Here is a 17868-nt window from a genome sequence, read left to right on the forward strand (position 1 = left end):
TTGGAAACAACGTCACTTTCCTCGCCTGATCCCTGCGTGCACAACATCCACGCACGTGACCTTTTCAGTGCAGCAGCTCGAGCCGCGCCGTCTGGAAGGACGTTGTGGACTAGCAACTTTTTACGTGTTTTTTTACTCTTTAAACATACTGTAAATGGGTTTGACATTACGACAGTCGGTATATTCTTCGAGGCTCTTGAATCGAAGCGTCGGCGGTGAATGGATTATTTTGTTGAAGTCTCACACAGAGGCCTCGCAACAACCCACAGTCGGCAGCCATAGCCGGGACATCGAAGCCGGAGGTTCGTCATCAACCAGCCTCCATTTTCAGCTGTTCGCTAGCCAGCTCTGAACACGAAACTACCAGAATAACCAGCCGCTCGACACTTGTTACGAACCTGTTATGCGAGACCGAGAACCCGATCACGTATCAATTATATGGGATCTCGGAAATACTGTGTGAGTGAGCGTTATGTAACGTTAGTATGTTACTATTTCGCAAAGTGTCAACTAAACCCGAACGCATTTAATTATAAAGTGTTGGTCTATGGTAGTTTTGTGTTATTTCACATTCGCATTGCTTAGAAGGCATTCTTAGTATTTTTCTGGCCACATAATCTACGACGTGTGTCGTAGATCGTCGGCGTGCGTTCTGTCTATTTACGTGTGTACACGTGACGCGGACGCAGGCTCATTGTACATGGGTTGGGTACGCAATTACGCATGTTATAACCGTGTACAGCCTATAGTATTTTGCCCCCCGTTGGCTTCCTGGTGGTCTCAACGTGCACATGTTATAGGTGGGCTTTTTGCGCATAAGATCACTGTTGTAGTCAATCAAAAAAGTCAATCAAAAAAAACTTTCTTTCACAGAAGACCGTAGCCTGTTGCTGCCATGGCGGTGTATAGTTCACAGGTGCTCCTTGCTGTTACCAGATCGAGGTATGTCATTTTGATCAAATGGTCTACAGTCTAGTCTACAATCTACAGTACTCCGTGACAATTGTCAATGTGTTCCACTAAGCTAACTTAATAAAATGTAGTAATAGTGACGACCACTTTAATAAATGGGGATTGTAGGTTCCTTTATAATGTACTGTGTGTAGACCAATGTTCTATCTAAAACACTTGCAGCTGGTGAGATACCATATATTTTGTTATCATTGTGTTCTGGGACTTGCAGAAATCTTTGTTTGCATAGCATTGTGTACTGATGTAAAGTTTATCCCTTATAACAAATGCATGGATTTGATTGTTATATTTGGTGTAAGGAAATGCTGAGTCAGAATTGTGCTTTGCTACTAGTTTAAGTAGCATATAAATAAAGAGGTAAATAAGTGGCCAATCAGAAAAAAAACGCTATCTCTATACCGCTGAAACTAAAAAAACTAATAACAACAACTTATTCAGTAATAACACTTTCTCCCTTTGCTGTCCACAGAGGCTCCTATATAAGGCACAGCTGCACCTCTTTCCCATCTAAAGCCTACCTTCACATCGACCCACCCAGCCCTGCATCACCATCATGTCCACTCAGGCGCCTCTGTTCAACTTACCCCCGCTGCTCCCGCACCCTTGCCCCCCATCGCACTCCCACCTCTGCACTGCTGGCCCGCTCGCTGCACAGCAGCACAGTTTGGTTCAATGACACCAAGCAGGAACAGGGGAGCACCAAGGCCTCTGCTGCCCCAGGACAGGTAGCCTCTACTGGGGCCGTGAAGGACTCTGTCACTCCCCCACCTCCAGCCCAACAACTGCCAAACCCCACTCCAGCTGCCACAGCAACAACAACAACATCATCCTCAGCGGCGGCGGCGGCACCGGCTGTCTCTCCGGCACAGGAAAAGGCGTTGAGAAAGACTCTATACCAGAGAGTCGTGGACGAGGTGAAGCACTACTACAACGGCTTCCGGTTGCTGGGCATCGACACCTCGATAGCGAGCCGGATGGTGTGGAGGCTGCTGCACGGACAGCTGCTCACACGCAGAGAGAGGAGAAGGGTAAGCGGAACCAAAGGTGTAATGATCTCTGTTGGACCACAAAACAGAAGAACTTTTAATATTTCACATCTTTCATAATTTATTAAACCAAACACAACTAGCTGCTGAAATCCATCGCTAAACAACACTGTAGGGTTGATTATAGTGCACATGTTTATATAATCCTTTTATGGACCAGCCTGATCAGGACAATGATTTGGGTTGAATGACCTAAGTTTACTTTTTACTAGCCCAAAGCCATCGAGTGACCCTTACAGTTTCTCAATTCAAATATTTCCTCATTAAGTTAATTCATTTGGCAGTCATTAAGACATAGCTGTAAAATAAGATGCATTGTTTGAGTTTAAGCCAGGTGCCAATACCAAAGGGTCAGGGTGTATTCATCAAATTATTCTCACTTGTTAATCAGAAACCAAACTCTCCTCAAGCCTGAGCCCCTCCCCTCCCCTCTCTCGTCCATCAAGTAACAGTTTCGGGCAACATCCACACAATCCATTGTTATTTTAGAATGCATATCCTTCACTACATTTATCCGTAGGGTCCACTCCCCCTAGGTGTCTTAGATCCCTTTAAACTGAGACTTTTAAAAACACAAGAATTCATTTTTGAACCAGAACATTAGTTTGAGTTCTCCCTGACCCTGTTCCTTAATGTCGTGGGACACAAATCTACTTGTTTTAAATCAAAATCTAATAACTAACTGGGTTACATTCGTCTTTCAATAGATTAGAGAACAACAATTTGTTATTTTTCTATTGGTGATTACTCCAAACTGACACATTTGTATATTGTATATAAGTGTTATGTATTGACTTAAAAGATTAATCGTTAAGGAGGCTGTACCTCCATAATGATTCATTACTGTATATAGTTGCTGATCTAATGACGGAACTATTGTTGGCCTACATTTCCCTCCCCTTAATCTGCCAAAGAATGCAGGGATAGTTACTCCCCAGACGCTTCAACTAACACCACAGTCTAGTGCATACACTGTAACTCTATCTGGGTCCATTTCAGGTCACTGTATTGGTCCACTTTGCAGTCACAGCCCCCAAAATGATAACAAATGCAACACCATAACAACAAAACAAAGTACTCAAACACAGTGGATAGAGAAGCATGTACCAAGGAAGTGCTAGTATCAACAGCTGGGAGAGTTTCAATTTGTTTTCACTTCACTCTAGGCACAGTGTGTCTCGTATCCTAGAACAAAGTAGCTTTGGGTCCTTGTGCTTTGGGTGACTTATTATTATTCATCTGCTGATCTGTTTATTCATGACTCCCATGTCTCTGTTTATTCACAGCTACTGAGGACCTGTGCAGACCTGTTCCGCCTTGTCCCCTTCATGGTCTTCATCATCGTTCCTTTCATGGAGTTCCTGCTGCCCGTCTTCCTCAAGATCTTCCCCGAGATGCTGCCATCTACCTTCGAAACGGAGTCCAAAAAGGCAAGTTTACATTTGCACAGTCCCCACATTTTGTACACTTATATAATTTTTTATATAATTTTTTAGATATGGCTGCTTAAACGTCATCATACAGAAGTCTGCAGTCAGCTGCCCATCACATTATTTTCACTCTTTCCCTCTCACAAGCCCCTTTTTATACAGAGATCCCCAATCTGAGAAAAGAGTAATGAAAACTTGTCACCAAACAAAGCCGGCATAATGTTTTACCGTGTTTTATTTTACATAGCATGCCGGTGTTCCGGAATCAGAGGTGTGACGTGTAACACATCAGTGCCGTGTCGGGTGTGACTTATAATATACGCATCAGGTGGCCACATTGCTTTCTAAACAATGATGGCAGGTGAACTTAGTGCTGACAGGCCATTCATGCACATTTAAACTACTCTTCAAACGCAAGCAAAGTTGCCTAACAATTGTGGATTCGTTCAAGCAGTGTTTGTGTGATCAAAAATACACTGGAGGACAAGTTAAAAGAAGCAGAAAGGTGCGCAGACCCAAGACGCCATAGACGTCTGGAGATTCCCTGGTGGTGGGTCTGACACATAGCGTCACACCCCTCTCTGCGATGCCGGTTCACCCCTTTTAACACAGGCATAGATTCTGCTATGATACTCCCTCTGCTGCCGGCTTGAGAGCGGTAAACAGTAATGCCCCCCCCATTCCTTGTTTGTACATTCTATATAGAAGGCGAGGCAGCGGGATAACGGCAACATTCCCGCCTTGAACAAGCTGTGTAAAAGGGACTAGTCAGCCCCAGGGGACTCTTAATACAAATGAGTCCCTGGGTGGATGTTGCTTGCGTAAACATTGTTATGTGTGATCAGGTCTTCTTCAGTTTACAACGAGAAGATGGTTCTGTTAGGACATTTAGCATATCAATCTGTGCTCTTTGGCACTTCTAAAGCCCAGATTTGGTTTTTGTTTCTTATAGATGGTTTCACGTGGTAAAGTAGACTACTACAAGTATAATTATCTATTATATGTCATGTTGAAACTGGCTGGTGGCCCTAGACTGTAGAGAGGTTTCTTTCCGTCAGAACAGTCCTTCGCTGTTCAGAGTTATTCGTGAAAGCTAAACCAGCACTATGATTCAATGAACCAGTTCTGGTAACATTATCTAGAAGTAGACAGGAAACCCAACAGGTCAAATACAGGACACAGCTGGTCAAAGCTCATTTGTTACAAGAAAGGAATAACATTAGCATTATGGATGTTTTTTTCAGTCTCAAGCCTGTCAAGGCCGTTTCTTCTGACCTAGAATATGGTTTGATATTAATTGAACATGGAAACAAAGTGAATAGATCATTTTACATACAGGAAGCCTTGACTTTCACCCAAGATAACTCCCATTCTATGTCTACGGGTGCCTGCCACTAGTATTTGTTTTACCAGATGTGTTGCAACACTGTACAATCCCACCCGGACGACCCGACTTCAACTAAAACCTGGGCTCTCTGCTTTGTCTGTAGGAAGAGAAGCAGAAGAAGGGCCTTGCTGCTAAGTTGGAGCTGGCCAAGTTCCTCCAGGAAACCATTGCTGAGATGGCGCGCAGAAATAAGGCCAAGGCTCTGACGGAGGACGAGACGCAGCGCTTCTCCACTTACGTGCAAAAGGTAAAGCGTTAATCTTTTAATTATGGCATTCCCCTGGCATGCTGTCATAGGTCATTTGATCAGCTCAGCCATCAGACTGCTCGTCGTGCCTCTGCTTTAGAGACAGCTCCTTTCTCTATCAATCTTTAACCAGTTGCCTCAACCAGATTACATGTTCCCGTTTCAGAGAGGCGTGATACAGTGTCCGTCAGACATACTAGCTTGGGAGCAATTTATAAACTTATTTTGTAATTGTCTGTTGTTCTCCTATTGTGGTATTCTGTTATCATTTGAATCTAAAGGTGAGGCACACTGGAGAGCAGCCGACCACCAAGGACATAGTGAAGTTCTCCAAGCTGTTTGAGGATGAGCTGACCCTGGAGCACCTTGAGCGCCCCCAGCTGGTGGCGCTGTGCAAGCTGCTGGAGCTGCAGCCCATCGGCACCAATAACCTGCTGCGGTTCCAGCTGATGATGCAGCTGCGGAACATCAAGGCAGACGACGAGGTGAGGGAGAGTGTGTTGTATGACACGGGGTGTGCACGGAAAGGAGAAGGCAGATGTGATTAAAAACAGGAAGTACTATGGGTGGGGACCTACGGTGAAAATGTGGCAAGATTTTGCAGCCTTACCTCTGATGTTCTCTATTTTGCACGTTAAGGCTGTGTTACTTTCCAAAACAATCGAATAATGGAAGCTGTGTTTAAATCAGGCCATTTAACATTCATGTCAGGGTGTTCTGAAGAAATACAAGATAAAAAGCTCCCTAAGGAACATAATTCTGTTAAGTTCATTGTCATTGTTAAGCATCTGACCAGTCCTGACACTTCTCTCTTTCTGTCTTTGCAGATGATTGCAACAGAGGGCGTACCCGCTATGAGTGTGTCAGAGCTGCAGGCAGCGTGTCGTAGTCGGGGTATGAGGTCACTGGGTCTGACCACTGATCAGCTTCGTCAGCAGATGCAGCAGGTGAGGCATATTGTGTGCTGGGGCTGGTTTTCACTGTTGTCACATTATGATTGACGCTACGCTTTATTGCATTACGGTCTACTGGGACTTTAAATATTTAGTATATTTGAAATTAAATATTTTAAGTAGCATTTGGATGCTTCGCCACATGCCGCCTACTGAAATCCACCAATGTGTGACCATCTTATGTTTTCTCCACCAGTGGATCGACCTGCATCTGAAGGAAAATGTACCTCCATCCCTACTCCTGCTCTCCCGGGCCATGTACCTGACAGACCTCAAACCCAAAGCTCCCGTTATCCCCCCAGTCCCCAAACTAGAGGTTAGAATCCCACGGCTTGATTGACCGCTCTCTTGTGGGGATGATTATCATGTGGTCTTCGCTCCTCTCAATCAGCTCTTTGTTGTTGATCCTTAATCTTTTGGTTTTGTATTCGCAGAAAGCCACTCCTCCTCCAGTAGAGAATTCAGAGAAAACAACATCAGCCAAAACTGACCTGCTGACTGATCCTGCGCTGATCATCAAAGACAGACCGGTAAGTACGGGTGACTCTTGTGTGAACTTTAAAAGTTCACCCCACGGTCATTGCAAAATCACCTTTTAAGCAGTAACGCATGTTGGACCACAAAAATTTACACATTTGCACATTTGGAACTTACTCTCTGATGTAAAAACGTTTTTTTTTTATTTCAGTTGTACACTGCATGCAATGCATATATTTATTTATCCCTGAAGGAAATTTGACACTAAGAAATAAAAGCATATAAATGTACAAGGGACGAACCCTGTGTTTTATAAAACAATTTGTCTTGAATCCATTCATACTAAATATGAATGGCAAATAGACTCTTGCAACGCCTCCCTTCCGAGTTGTAATGCATCTTTCCCTCTCTGTTCAACCAAGGTGGAGGAGTTGAGCGACAAAGCTCCTTCCTTGGTGTCCAACAAACCCTTAACTCCTGCTGAGGTGCTCCAGGTAAATTACTCTTGACCCTGTGTATCAACATACACATCTAGAATATCCCATGCTAGGCTGGTTTTTGTAATCCACTTAGCGTTTGCTACCGATAGAAACATGATTCTGCCAAGAATCCGAGGAAAGTCTTCTTTCACCTGAACTTAATCTTCCTCATGTCTCCTTATCTTCTTATCTTTCTTCCAGGCAAAAGCAGCCACAGAATTATCCCAGAAGAGCAAGATGACTGCTAATGGTGTTTAAAGACGCCGACCAGAACTTGTGTCAGACAGGGATGTGGTGATCGACCGTCATGCCTGCAGTGATCTTCAACACAAAGCTTTCAGCCATTAGACGTCTCATCCCCCCCCCCCTTTTCTCCATGCCTTAACTCTTATGCAGACCACCTCAGTGGAACACTCTGTCCCAGTTTTAATGTTTCTTTCTTCAGAGTATCTCTGTCATTGGAATTTTAACGATGCCAGGGACTCTCCACTGACCCCCCCAGCTCTGGTTTACTGTCCCAGACGTTCACCCTGGGAGGGACGGCACACACACACCTTACTTGCCCATCAGTAGCAGATTGCTTTGACTGTATGCAGTATAACGTTTTTGCATTCTGTTCAGTTGAACAATGCATTGACCAAACTCAGATTTATTTGACCTAGGAGGAGAGGACTAGAGCGTGATGGTTTCAGTCTGGCTGGATGTGGTCGTGAAGAGCCCAGCCTCTCCTTGTATATTTGTAAATACCCTGTATATTGTTCTTGGTCCGACAATGCAGCAGCTGCTCTGTACAGTGTGCTATCCAGCTATCTAAAATGTTCTTAAGTAAAGGTTCCATGAACTTGAAAGATAAATTAGTTTTACCCTTAAATCCAGCCCAGATTAACAAAGTCAACTGGTATGGTAATGGAAGACTCCTTCCCCAAATAGGCTGCTTTGAACTTTTAAGTTCAATAGCCATCTGTGGCTGTCCTTACCTTTTTATAGTTTTAATGTACTCAATTGTGAATGAAGCAAAGTCCCAAAAGTAAATAAGCTATTTAAAAAAAAAATTATTCACTACAGCCATTTGATGACTTTTTGGTTTGGATGGCCCAGGGACAAAATAAAGTTGGATTATTTATGTGGTGTTGGCTGGCTAAAATTAATATTGGATGCATACTGTTTGTCTATAAATATTGTTGAGAAAGCTCACATCCCTTGTCATGTACAGATGTGTCGTGTAACCAGTTTAACTGACACGCTGTAGAATTTGGCGATTGTATTGGAATATACAGTGTTATATTGTGTTTTAATGCTACAATCACCTTTTTAATTTTGGATTTTATTTGAAGATACTTGACAAGCAATGATGGCAATTAAATGCAAGACACTCATTGTAACATTGTATTGAATAAGGATTTGTTTATTTTTGGAACAATTTAAAGAACTGCGTTTTTATTTGTAATATAAATATTGAAAGCAGAATATGACATCACTATTAATCTCCACCCATCACCCTTAATTACTTTTTCATATTCAAATGAACCAGGAGAACATATGCATTCTTTATTACCGAACCATGTATGCGTATGGTTCCCCATGTGTGTGTGGTATGGTGTTTAGCGTTTTGATTTGGTCAGACTCCCTTTATCCAGAAACAGATTATTTACCCCTCTGAAAATAGTCTGTTAGCTCCTGGAGGAAATTTAAATGGTTTCCTTGCCGTTCTTTCTCATATCGCTCACAGTTGAACCAAGCGTTCATGCTACCAGTTTACAGTCAAAGAGCGCCAATAGGGGGCAATATTTTAGCCAGGCTAAATTGGAGCCCCAGTCCCCGAACCTGTTTAACTTTGCACTGCCTTGAATTACTTTTGAACCCAAGGTCCAAGGTGCCTTGCTTCAATGTCACACTTTGACATTTTCTCTTCTTACTCCACTAACAATATTTATCGAAATGGAATTTCATTTAATGACAGCCAACGATTGTTGGCAAGTGATTATCTACTAGGCCTACTAGGAAGGACGACAGGTTGGAAAATAAAAGGGAAAATGTTGCCAAATTTACCACAACTTCTAGTTATCAGAAAATGTGCCAGTTTATCAATTATTTTTTACAAAGAGATTCGGCTTCTTTATATGAATACTTTAAAATCACTTGCCCCTCATCATAAATGTATTAAGCAATTGTTAAAAACCCTGGATTTATTTTTCAATACATTATTACTCTATTTACACTCCAGGTTCAAATTATTTGCCACTCCCATAATTTAAATCAATTCTGATTAGGAGAGAACCAGTTAGTTATTCTGCTATATTTTAGGCCATGCCTGTCTAACTCCGAGCCTCGATGCCCAACATGTCTGCTCCTGGGAGCGGTCCTCTCCTCCACAGATTCTTAACTCCACCCCATGACATTGCTACTCCGTTTCGCTGTTCCCCCATGAAATGCTGTAGGCTACATTATCTTAACTTGTCAATGGCTGTTTGAGTGATGGAAGAGCAACATTAACGTGATTAAAATCATGAGATGAAAACATGTGCCCTGTTTCATTTTTTTATTTGACTAGACTATGTCAAGTTGTAGTGTCAAATGTGTAGCATATTGTTGTTCCTATTCGTGGATCAAAGTTAGTAAATATTTTTGTGAATATATCCGTTCCGTAAGATAACGCACAGAGCTGTTATACCCATGGACACCAGATGGCAGTGCGTCTTTATAAGCATGTACGTGGCACAGCCTACAACAGCAACTGGGGCATCCGAACCCCCTTCATTCTTCACGCTGAGATCATCTTTGCCTGCGACATCCTGGAAATCACACCAAACCCTGTGATGTTTATTTCCCCAACTTCCAATCAGACGTCATCTGAACCCGAGCGTCTCCACCCAACCCCAGACACACGCGCTATTACCTCTGGCACTGTTTCGGAACAGACCTCAGAGTATATCGAGAACACCAACCCGCGCCTCGCACCTGTTGATAAGGTAAGAGCACTAAGAGGACATCTTAAAAAATATTTTTTATTTTGATGTGTAGGTTCCTACCTACAATGTTTTCCATTTCCTAACATATACGTCTCAATATACGGTTAATGTCCATTTGTTTTTTATTATGGCAAGATGGTCGTCGCTTGCGTGCTGTATTGGCAAAACCCAATAATACAATGTGTGTAACGTACTGCTACATCATAATTTAAGACATGGCTATATCGATGTGTTATTATGTCAGATGAGGATAGTCCTGACAGGTGATGCGCCTATTCGCAACATGCGCACTTTCGATCGACGCACCCAATGTAACGGGATCTTTTGGTGAATACAGAAATAACATTACGTGTGGATATTTAGCCGAAGCTAAAGATTTTTTATCGGACCTAGTCGCAACTTGACACTGCCATGAAGGTATGTGAATGTGATGACAGGCGATTTGTATGCTATTGTGGGAATGTGCATGATGATTAATTTCATAAGCCCCTTTTAACAAATTAATTTAGGATAAGTTGGCCTCAAGGAAAGGCTTTTTTATTTGACTGTCAACATTAAACAAAATTCAAAACAAAATAGATTCATTAACTTATCCCTCTCTTCAGCCGGCCTTATTGCAGTTGAAATATGCTTTCCCATATGTGTTTAATTCTGTGACAATGCCTGTTGCTGCCGGGCAGATATGAAGCCGACTTCAGTAGCCCTGCTGTGTCTCCCCTTCCTCCTGGTCCTCATCCATCTGACCCTGGCCAAGAGAGGGACGAGCAGTGGGGGGAGGTCAAGCACCAACCGCGGCACCAGCACCACATCCAATCGCGGAAACACAAACTCGGGAAAGAAACCCACCAAGGTCGCCCAGCCACAACCCGGCAGCAGCTACCCGAAGAAAGCTGACTCCAACCAGGGGAGGCCCACAACCAATCAATACGGATACCCACAACAAGGATGGGGCGCCGGCAGGCCTAACCAGCCCCAAGCAGGTGGGTATGGCGGAGGCTACCCGGGTGGACAACTCAACTACAACCCTAGTAACAAAATCCTAAGTCCTGGCTATGCAGGAAGCTACGGGTATGGCGGACACGGGGGAGCGGGGGGCTCTCCGTACTCCCGCTCGGTGCAGGGAATGGGATACGGCCCATCCAGCAGATCCAGAGAGTTCGGGCGTGGTGTGGTAATAGCGGCCGGAGCAGGGGTCATCACGGGCATGGCTCTGGGCTACGGTCTCGGCAGGTTCCCCCGTCCCCCCTCCCACTTCCAGAGCCCTCACGATGAGCGCTACTACAACCACTACATGTACCAGACGTACGGCAGACGGTCCACTGACGAGAACGACTACAGCAGGGACTATGTGTTCAGCCCGCCCTCTTTTTCTAAACACATGAACACATGCATGAAGAGGCAGGACCTGTTACCTACTGTTAAGACTCCCAGTTCTCCCATAATTCCCATGGCAACAGACAACGGCAGAGGCAAGAAAACAATGGAGAGTAACGACACATTGGGGAGTAAGAACACATTGGGGAGTAACAACACCGTAAGCCCCAACCAGACCAACAAGCCAACAGCCAACCCACTCCCCCCTGCATCCAAAGATCTTAGGTTGGACGATGGCGACGAGGGCGACGATGATACCGTTAGCATCGTGGACATCGGCTACCCGGCGCTGATTGATCAGCTGAAGACCAGGAGCTGTGTGAAAATGTACATAGTCATCGCTGATGGCTACTTGAAGAAACGGGGGTCGTTACTCGATGGAGTAGCCCAGGGTGCAGGGAGGGGCCTCCAGCAGGTTTTGGCTGTGGTCGTCGGCACTTTGCTGAGCCTGGCGAGCTGCAACTGATGCTGCCCTGATTACAAATCGTAGAGCTTTTAGGGGGAACCAAGTTAATATTCCATTAGTGGCAGGGTTTGTTTTGAAAGCGCCGGTAAATACATCCCATTAGAGTGCAGCCGGGAAAAATGAGAGGCACCATAGTTTTTAATGGAAAAATGTCTGACTGCCGATCGATTGCAGTGGTCTCATATCTGGTAATTACTTTTAATATTTAATGTCATTATGATGAAATCGTTGGCAGGGGCGTGTCCAGGGGGGCGGCCTGGTGTAGCATATGTCCCCCAAAAAATGTGATTGCTCACTAGTGATGGGTCGTTTGCGAACGAATCAGTTTGAATGGACGACTCTTTAACAAGAACGAACCAACCTGATTCCCCGTTTCAGTTCGTCTCGTTCGTATCGTTCGTTCTCCGAGACTCGACTCCCAGACCCACCCGTTCATTCACTGACTGTGTTAAGTGGTGAAGACTCGAGGACTGAGACGTCATTAGAGCCATAGTTAATGTTGTGTTGATTGATGACCGTTTGCACCATTGCACGATCGTGATTCGTTTGAGAATGAGAACGAGGGAGGAGCTGAGTCTGACCGACTTAGCTGAGAACTGTGATTCACCGCTATCGGAAACGCAACTGAACGAATGAACGATTCTGAACGATTCTTCTTGGCGAACTGACAGACGCAAACTAAATCAAGCAAACAAATCATGAAATCCACCACTATTGCTCACCCCTACTGAATCTGCCAGGGGTTGTGTTTCCACTACATGATGCTACACAATGTTATTTTTTTCTTTGTGTCCTAGTTTGTAAACTGATTGTCAAATGCAATGTTGGTCATTTGTCCAGTTGATTTTGTGATTTATACATTCTCTCTGCAGACTTCTACAAAGTGAGTTTTGGGGGTCAATGTCCCCCCTGTTATTCTGCGCCACCCCTACTCAATTAATCTTGACACGCCCCTGTTCGTTGGATTTAGATTCGCTCTCTCAGATGGGCAACGGCTGTGAGAAACATATGGCTGCTTTATTACTAAAAAAACGTTTAGCTGCTGGCGAGATTATGTTTTTATTACCTACATAAAAATACTTGACCATAGTAGGCTACAGTGAAGTAAATGAGCTGTAGAAAGAAGAAGAGCCGTAGAGAGGATCGCCAAAACATTTGAATGAATGTGCCATTATATCGGGTATATTGGGTATAATATAGCGGCTTCAATAACGTTCTCCAGATGTTTCGTTATCCAACTAGCCACATATTCGCACAGTTGCTAACTCGTGTAGACGTGTGCCATTACCTGCGTTTGCTGCCTGAGGTCCGACGCGCTGGCCCCGGTCCCTGCTTTAAATTGACAATTTTACTTTTCATTGACAAACAACACAAAATAAATCCAATAGATCCAATAATAAATGCTACGTTTCTATTTATCGTAAAAACTTGATTTGCTTCCCAACCAACACACCTGTCCCTAATTCAAATCCTAGTTATTGGAACCCAATTGTTCCTCAACGACCCCCCCTTGTGAGAGAGATATAAACTGCAACATAATTAAACAACTAAATATGGCTAAACGAACTAAAAAACAAGATCTAAGTGCTAAATAATCAACACAAAATGTGTGTAATATTAACTGTATTCCTCTGTATGTATTTATATTTGAATTAATATATATAGATATAATATATGGCAACAAAGGGTTCCACTATCACGACAAGATAATTGTATGCATATCTGAGTTGTGAGACTTGATGAATATATTGACTTTCTTCATTTGTTTCTCATGGTGGTGACTACTGTTGTATTATCTAAAGTGTATAATGTGCTTTTGGAGAAAAGGAACTAAACTTGGCTGGAAAATCTCTTGACATTTATTGCAGGGACAACATTAAGACATCCTTTGACCTAAAACTTGCCTCCTTTGGGAAGCCATTCAGTTGGTACTATATCACAGAACCACAAATTCTTTCTTGGTCTGAAATGTTTGGTGTATATGTGCCTGTGTAGTGATTGTACAGTAAGGGCTCTTATATAAGGCTCCTAAAATGTTACTGATCAATACTGCTCAAACCGCCTGTGGGAGACATCCAACAAAGCTGCTGTATATTAGTCTGCTTTACATTTTTTTTAAGTTAACTTGTGTTTAAACCCTTATCTCAACTCAATCCTTACCCTAAGGATTTATTTGGTTATTAAGATCTCAACCCAATTTCAATCGTTCAATATATTATCAATATCACAGAATTAATCCCATGTTTATGAGCTGGGTCCATAGGTGACATTTCAACAGTAGCCACATAACAGCATGTTCATGTTCAATCCAATTGATTTTCAATAGTAAGATATATCTCATATATTGTAATGCATATATATTTCACTAAGGTCAACCACTACATTTCTATCGCTAATTTCCATAAGCTTTCTAGGATCAAAGCTTTCGACAGACGCCTAAGACGCCTTCTAAGCTGCACATTTAACGGCCCAAGTGTACTGTTTACTACTGTGGGCAAACCTTTTTATAGAGGCCCTTCCTCCGTTGTTTTGTAGCTACTCCAATATGGATTGAAGGCTATGGTTGTTTTCATCTTTACTTGTAAATTGCTTTGCTAAAAAGATGTCTGCTGAATGACTTTGACTTTGCACTTTACTTCTCTTATGCTTGACCTAATAAAAAGCATCAAATTAAGCAACATGCCTTTTGCTGCCTATGGTTACTGTACAGCTACGGTAATGATAAAACTGTACCTGATGCACAATACTGATACCAAGTCGACATACTGAAAAAAATAATCAATCTGATGTTCACAGCAATGCACTAAAAGAAAGACAGCACTCAGAAAGGCACGAAGAGAGATTGTTATGATGACACAGGGCAGGGTGTACAGAGAGTATGTAGGAAACCACTAATCTAATGCTGACTCACATGTCAATTAAGCTGTACTGAGAGGCAGAGTGATACTCCTAAGAGCCAAATAAGAAGAAATCGATTGCCCCTTCTCTTTCAGCCTCCTGTCTCCATCCTTCCTCCTCACGCTCCCTTCAGGAGAGCAGACACTGGTTAAACAGGACAGGAGGTAGACCAGATACATATTTAATAGTTAAAACACTGCAAGGATAATGGGGCTATTCAATCTGGCTTCTCAACTTCTGGGATTTCAGATCTTTTTGTATGTGTATCCGCTTCCATATGCACCATATATGGTCTTAGGTAAAAAATGATTAAGTTATTAATTATGATTAATATTATTTTATGTTGAGGATTATGTCGACAAAAGTGAAAGGAAGGTGACATAGGTGCTTGCTTAACATTTACTTGTGAAACTTGTTATTTGTCAATCCCCCCTCGTAATAATCATTCAGAAAATATTGAGACAAAATGTTTGCTTTTAATTGTTATTCATACTCAAATAACTATATTGAAGCACATCATTTATTATATAAAAATAACTTGACTATTGTTACAATATGCAATATATTGAGTGAAATACATTTTACAAAATAGGTGTAAAAAAAGTCACATTCTATGGCCAAAAAAAGAGACATATTGTAATATATAAATTGTACAATTGCATTTAAATAGCTTTAATGTAGGCCTATCACAATTGCTGCAATTCATTTATGTTCTCTTGAAATAATAAACCTCCTTTTCCTTGTTTTTACCCTATTATCTTCAGTTAGTATCATTAAAATTAATTATGAGGTTAATGTAACGTACAAAAATGGAATTAGTCAAGAATGATGTATGTAGCGGTATGAAGGGTAAACAGTTATTCCTCAAGTTAAAAGTCCCCTGTACATACGTATTTGTCATGTTGGCCATCCCTTATGGATACTTTTTAAAGGTCCCATGACATGCCACCAGGTGTGGTGTGATTAGCCGTGTGTGACGGCTAGATGAGCAACGTTTGCTACAGTCCACTGGGTGGGCTTGTAGACTGATCTATCCAGCAAACATCCATATGGACACGCCCACTTGTGATAACAAACAGATTTTCAAAACGGCTTGTAACGGCTAATCACACCACACCTGGTGGCATGTCATGGGACCTTTAATGTATATTAAAAAACATTCCTCCAACTTTCTTCTAGATGTTGTCCACCCTACACAGTTTGCTCTTCATGTGATATTAGCTATGTGTGTGTTTGAGACTTCCTCCCCCCTCCACATCTACACGTGGGTCATCCAGTGGCCCATGAGCACAGACACCAAGAAGCCGAGGACCACAATGATGCTGTTGTACATGGGTCCGCTGGAGGCTCCCGTGTAATACTCCATGCCTCCAGATCCCTCCGCGTCTCCAACGGGCCTGGCGCCGTAGCCACCACCGTAGCCACGTTGACCATATCCACCTCCATATCCACCTCCATATCCACCTCCATATCCTCCATAGCCCCCGCCATAGCCCCCCATGCCCATGCCCATGCCCCCGTAACCGTGTCCATATCCTGGCCGGCTCAGGGCGGACCCCAGCATGGCTCCCCCGACGGCGCCTGCAGCTGCCGCTCCCGCCACCTTCCCTGCGCTAGCGCCACCGCTCTGGGCAGGAATCGGCCTGTAGGCCTGGCCTCCGCCGCGGCCGAATCCCCCGCTGCGACCAAACCCGCCGCCGCGGCCGAAGCCGAAGCCGCCCCCGCGCCGGGCCTCAGAGCTGGGCAGGAGACAGGCGAGAAGCAGCAGGCAGGAGGTCACCGCCAGGAGCTGTTTCTGGCCAAGCATTGTTTCACTGCAACACAGAGACACAGCACACTGGTTAGATTACAGCATGGCTCAGTGGCTGAAGGATGACTTGGGAGCAGGGAGCTGTTTTTTTTTACTTTAAAAATGAACACAGAATGGCTGATGAATGGCTGAATGGCTATCGAGGCACGTGCACACGTGGGCGTATGCACACACACACACACACACACACACACACACACACACACACTAAGATGTTCCGTTTCTGGTTTTAGTCCTGTGTATCTTATTATAGGCTTTTATATAATTAGGCTTTACACAGTTTGTATTTTTAGAGGTAAACACACCAGAAGAGGCAACAAGAGCTAACTCTAATCCAGCTTGAAGACTCTTGTTACACAAGCAGCATAATGACATCCATCTGAACCCTCGACTAGATTACGGCACTTTCTCACTCTCCGATGATCATGGTGAAGATTAACTACTGTCCTGTTTCCAGATCTGTGGACAACATGACTTTTAATGTTTATAACAATGTATACAGACACACATAGATAAATACAAATGTAAATATAAAACCAAAGCTGTAAGAATGGAAATAATTCATGAATGACGATGAATTCATGAATTCATAAATTCTGTAGAGAATACGTTTTGTTGTACGTCATGTTGTTATTTATATCAATGTTGTTGCCCAATTAATATATAATCTTCAAATAAATCTGACTGAATGAATTACACCCCGATCAGGTGCCTGGGAAGAGAGATGCCCTCTTCACTCTCACCAATCAGGTGCCTGGCAAGAGAGACTACTTCTTCACTCTCACCAATCAGATGACTGGCTAAAGAGATGACCTCTTCATTCTCACCAATCAGGTGCCTGGCAAGAGAGATGACCTCTTCACTCTCACCAATCAGGTGCCTGGCAAGAGAGATCACATCTTCTCTCTCCCCAGCAGGTACCTCGCAAGAGAGATGACATCTTCTCTCTCCCCAGCAAGTGCCTGGCAAGCGGGCTGACGTCATATCTGTTCCCATTCTCTAAGCTGTGTCCTCCTATTAAGTGGGTTGAGCTGAACATGTCACTCTAGAGTAATTCCTTGCCAGCTCTCACAGATTACAGCTGTAGCAGCAGCCATTCATAGAAGTAGGACAAAACATTTCTACAAAATGTGTAGAAATGTATTAGTTCATGTGGTAATTATATTATATAACAATTAGATGATATAATTATATCTCATTTGAGGATGACATGAAGAAAGGCTATGCTTACTGGACTCAATTAAGAACCAAACACAGGAACAATAGGACCATCATTTTAGAGAAGTATACTAGATAGAAGGGAAGAAAATAAAACCTGAATAATTTCTTTGTTCACTGGAATACAGGATTGACAAATATA

General features: G+C 43.1%; 3 protein-coding genes across 3 annotated transcripts; 2 read left to right on the forward strand and 1 right to left on the reverse strand.

Moving 5' to 3' along the window:
* Nucleotides 1-68: 68 nt before the first annotated feature.
* On the forward strand, nt 69-9502 carry letm2 (leucine zipper-EF-hand containing transmembrane protein 2). Its single transcript, XM_084467561.1, has 11 exons — nt 69-302; nt 874-942; nt 1442-2000; nt 3305-3452; nt 4943-5082; nt 5364-5567; nt 5910-6029; nt 6232-6351; nt 6470-6565; nt 6935-7006; nt 7193-9502. The coding sequence occupies exons 2-11, from the start codon at nt 896-898 to the stop codon at nt 7247-7249; spliced, it is 1563 nt and encodes a 520-aa protein (XP_084323687.1). The 5' UTR covers nt 69-302; nt 874-895; the 3' UTR covers nt 7250-9502.
* A 1140-nt stretch (nt 9503-10642) lies between these two features.
* Nucleotides 10643-11800, forward strand: prnpb (prion protein b; the record flags this gene model as incomplete). The annotated part of the gene is made up of 1 exon (XM_084468024.1): nt 10643-11800. The coding sequence occupies one exon, from the start codon at nt 10643-10645 to the stop codon at nt 11798-11800; it is 1158 nt and encodes a 385-aa protein (XP_084324150.1).
* A 4156-nt stretch (nt 11801-15956) lies between these two features.
* On the reverse strand, nt 15957-16505 carry sprn2 (shadow of prion protein 2; the record flags this gene model as incomplete). Its single annotated transcript, XM_084468180.1, has 1 exon — nt 15957-16505. One exon carries the CDS (start codon nt 16503-16505, stop codon nt 15957-15959), a length of 549 nt encoding a protein of 182 aa, XP_084324306.1.
* Between the last annotated feature and the right edge of the window lie 1363 nt (nt 16506-17868).

The sequence above is a fragment of the Micromesistius poutassou genome, assembly GCF_964030765.1.
Source record: "Micromesistius poutassou genome assembly, chromosome: 5".
Classification (NCBI taxonomy): Eukaryota; Metazoa; Chordata; class Actinopteri; order Gadiformes; family Gadidae; genus Micromesistius; species Micromesistius poutassou.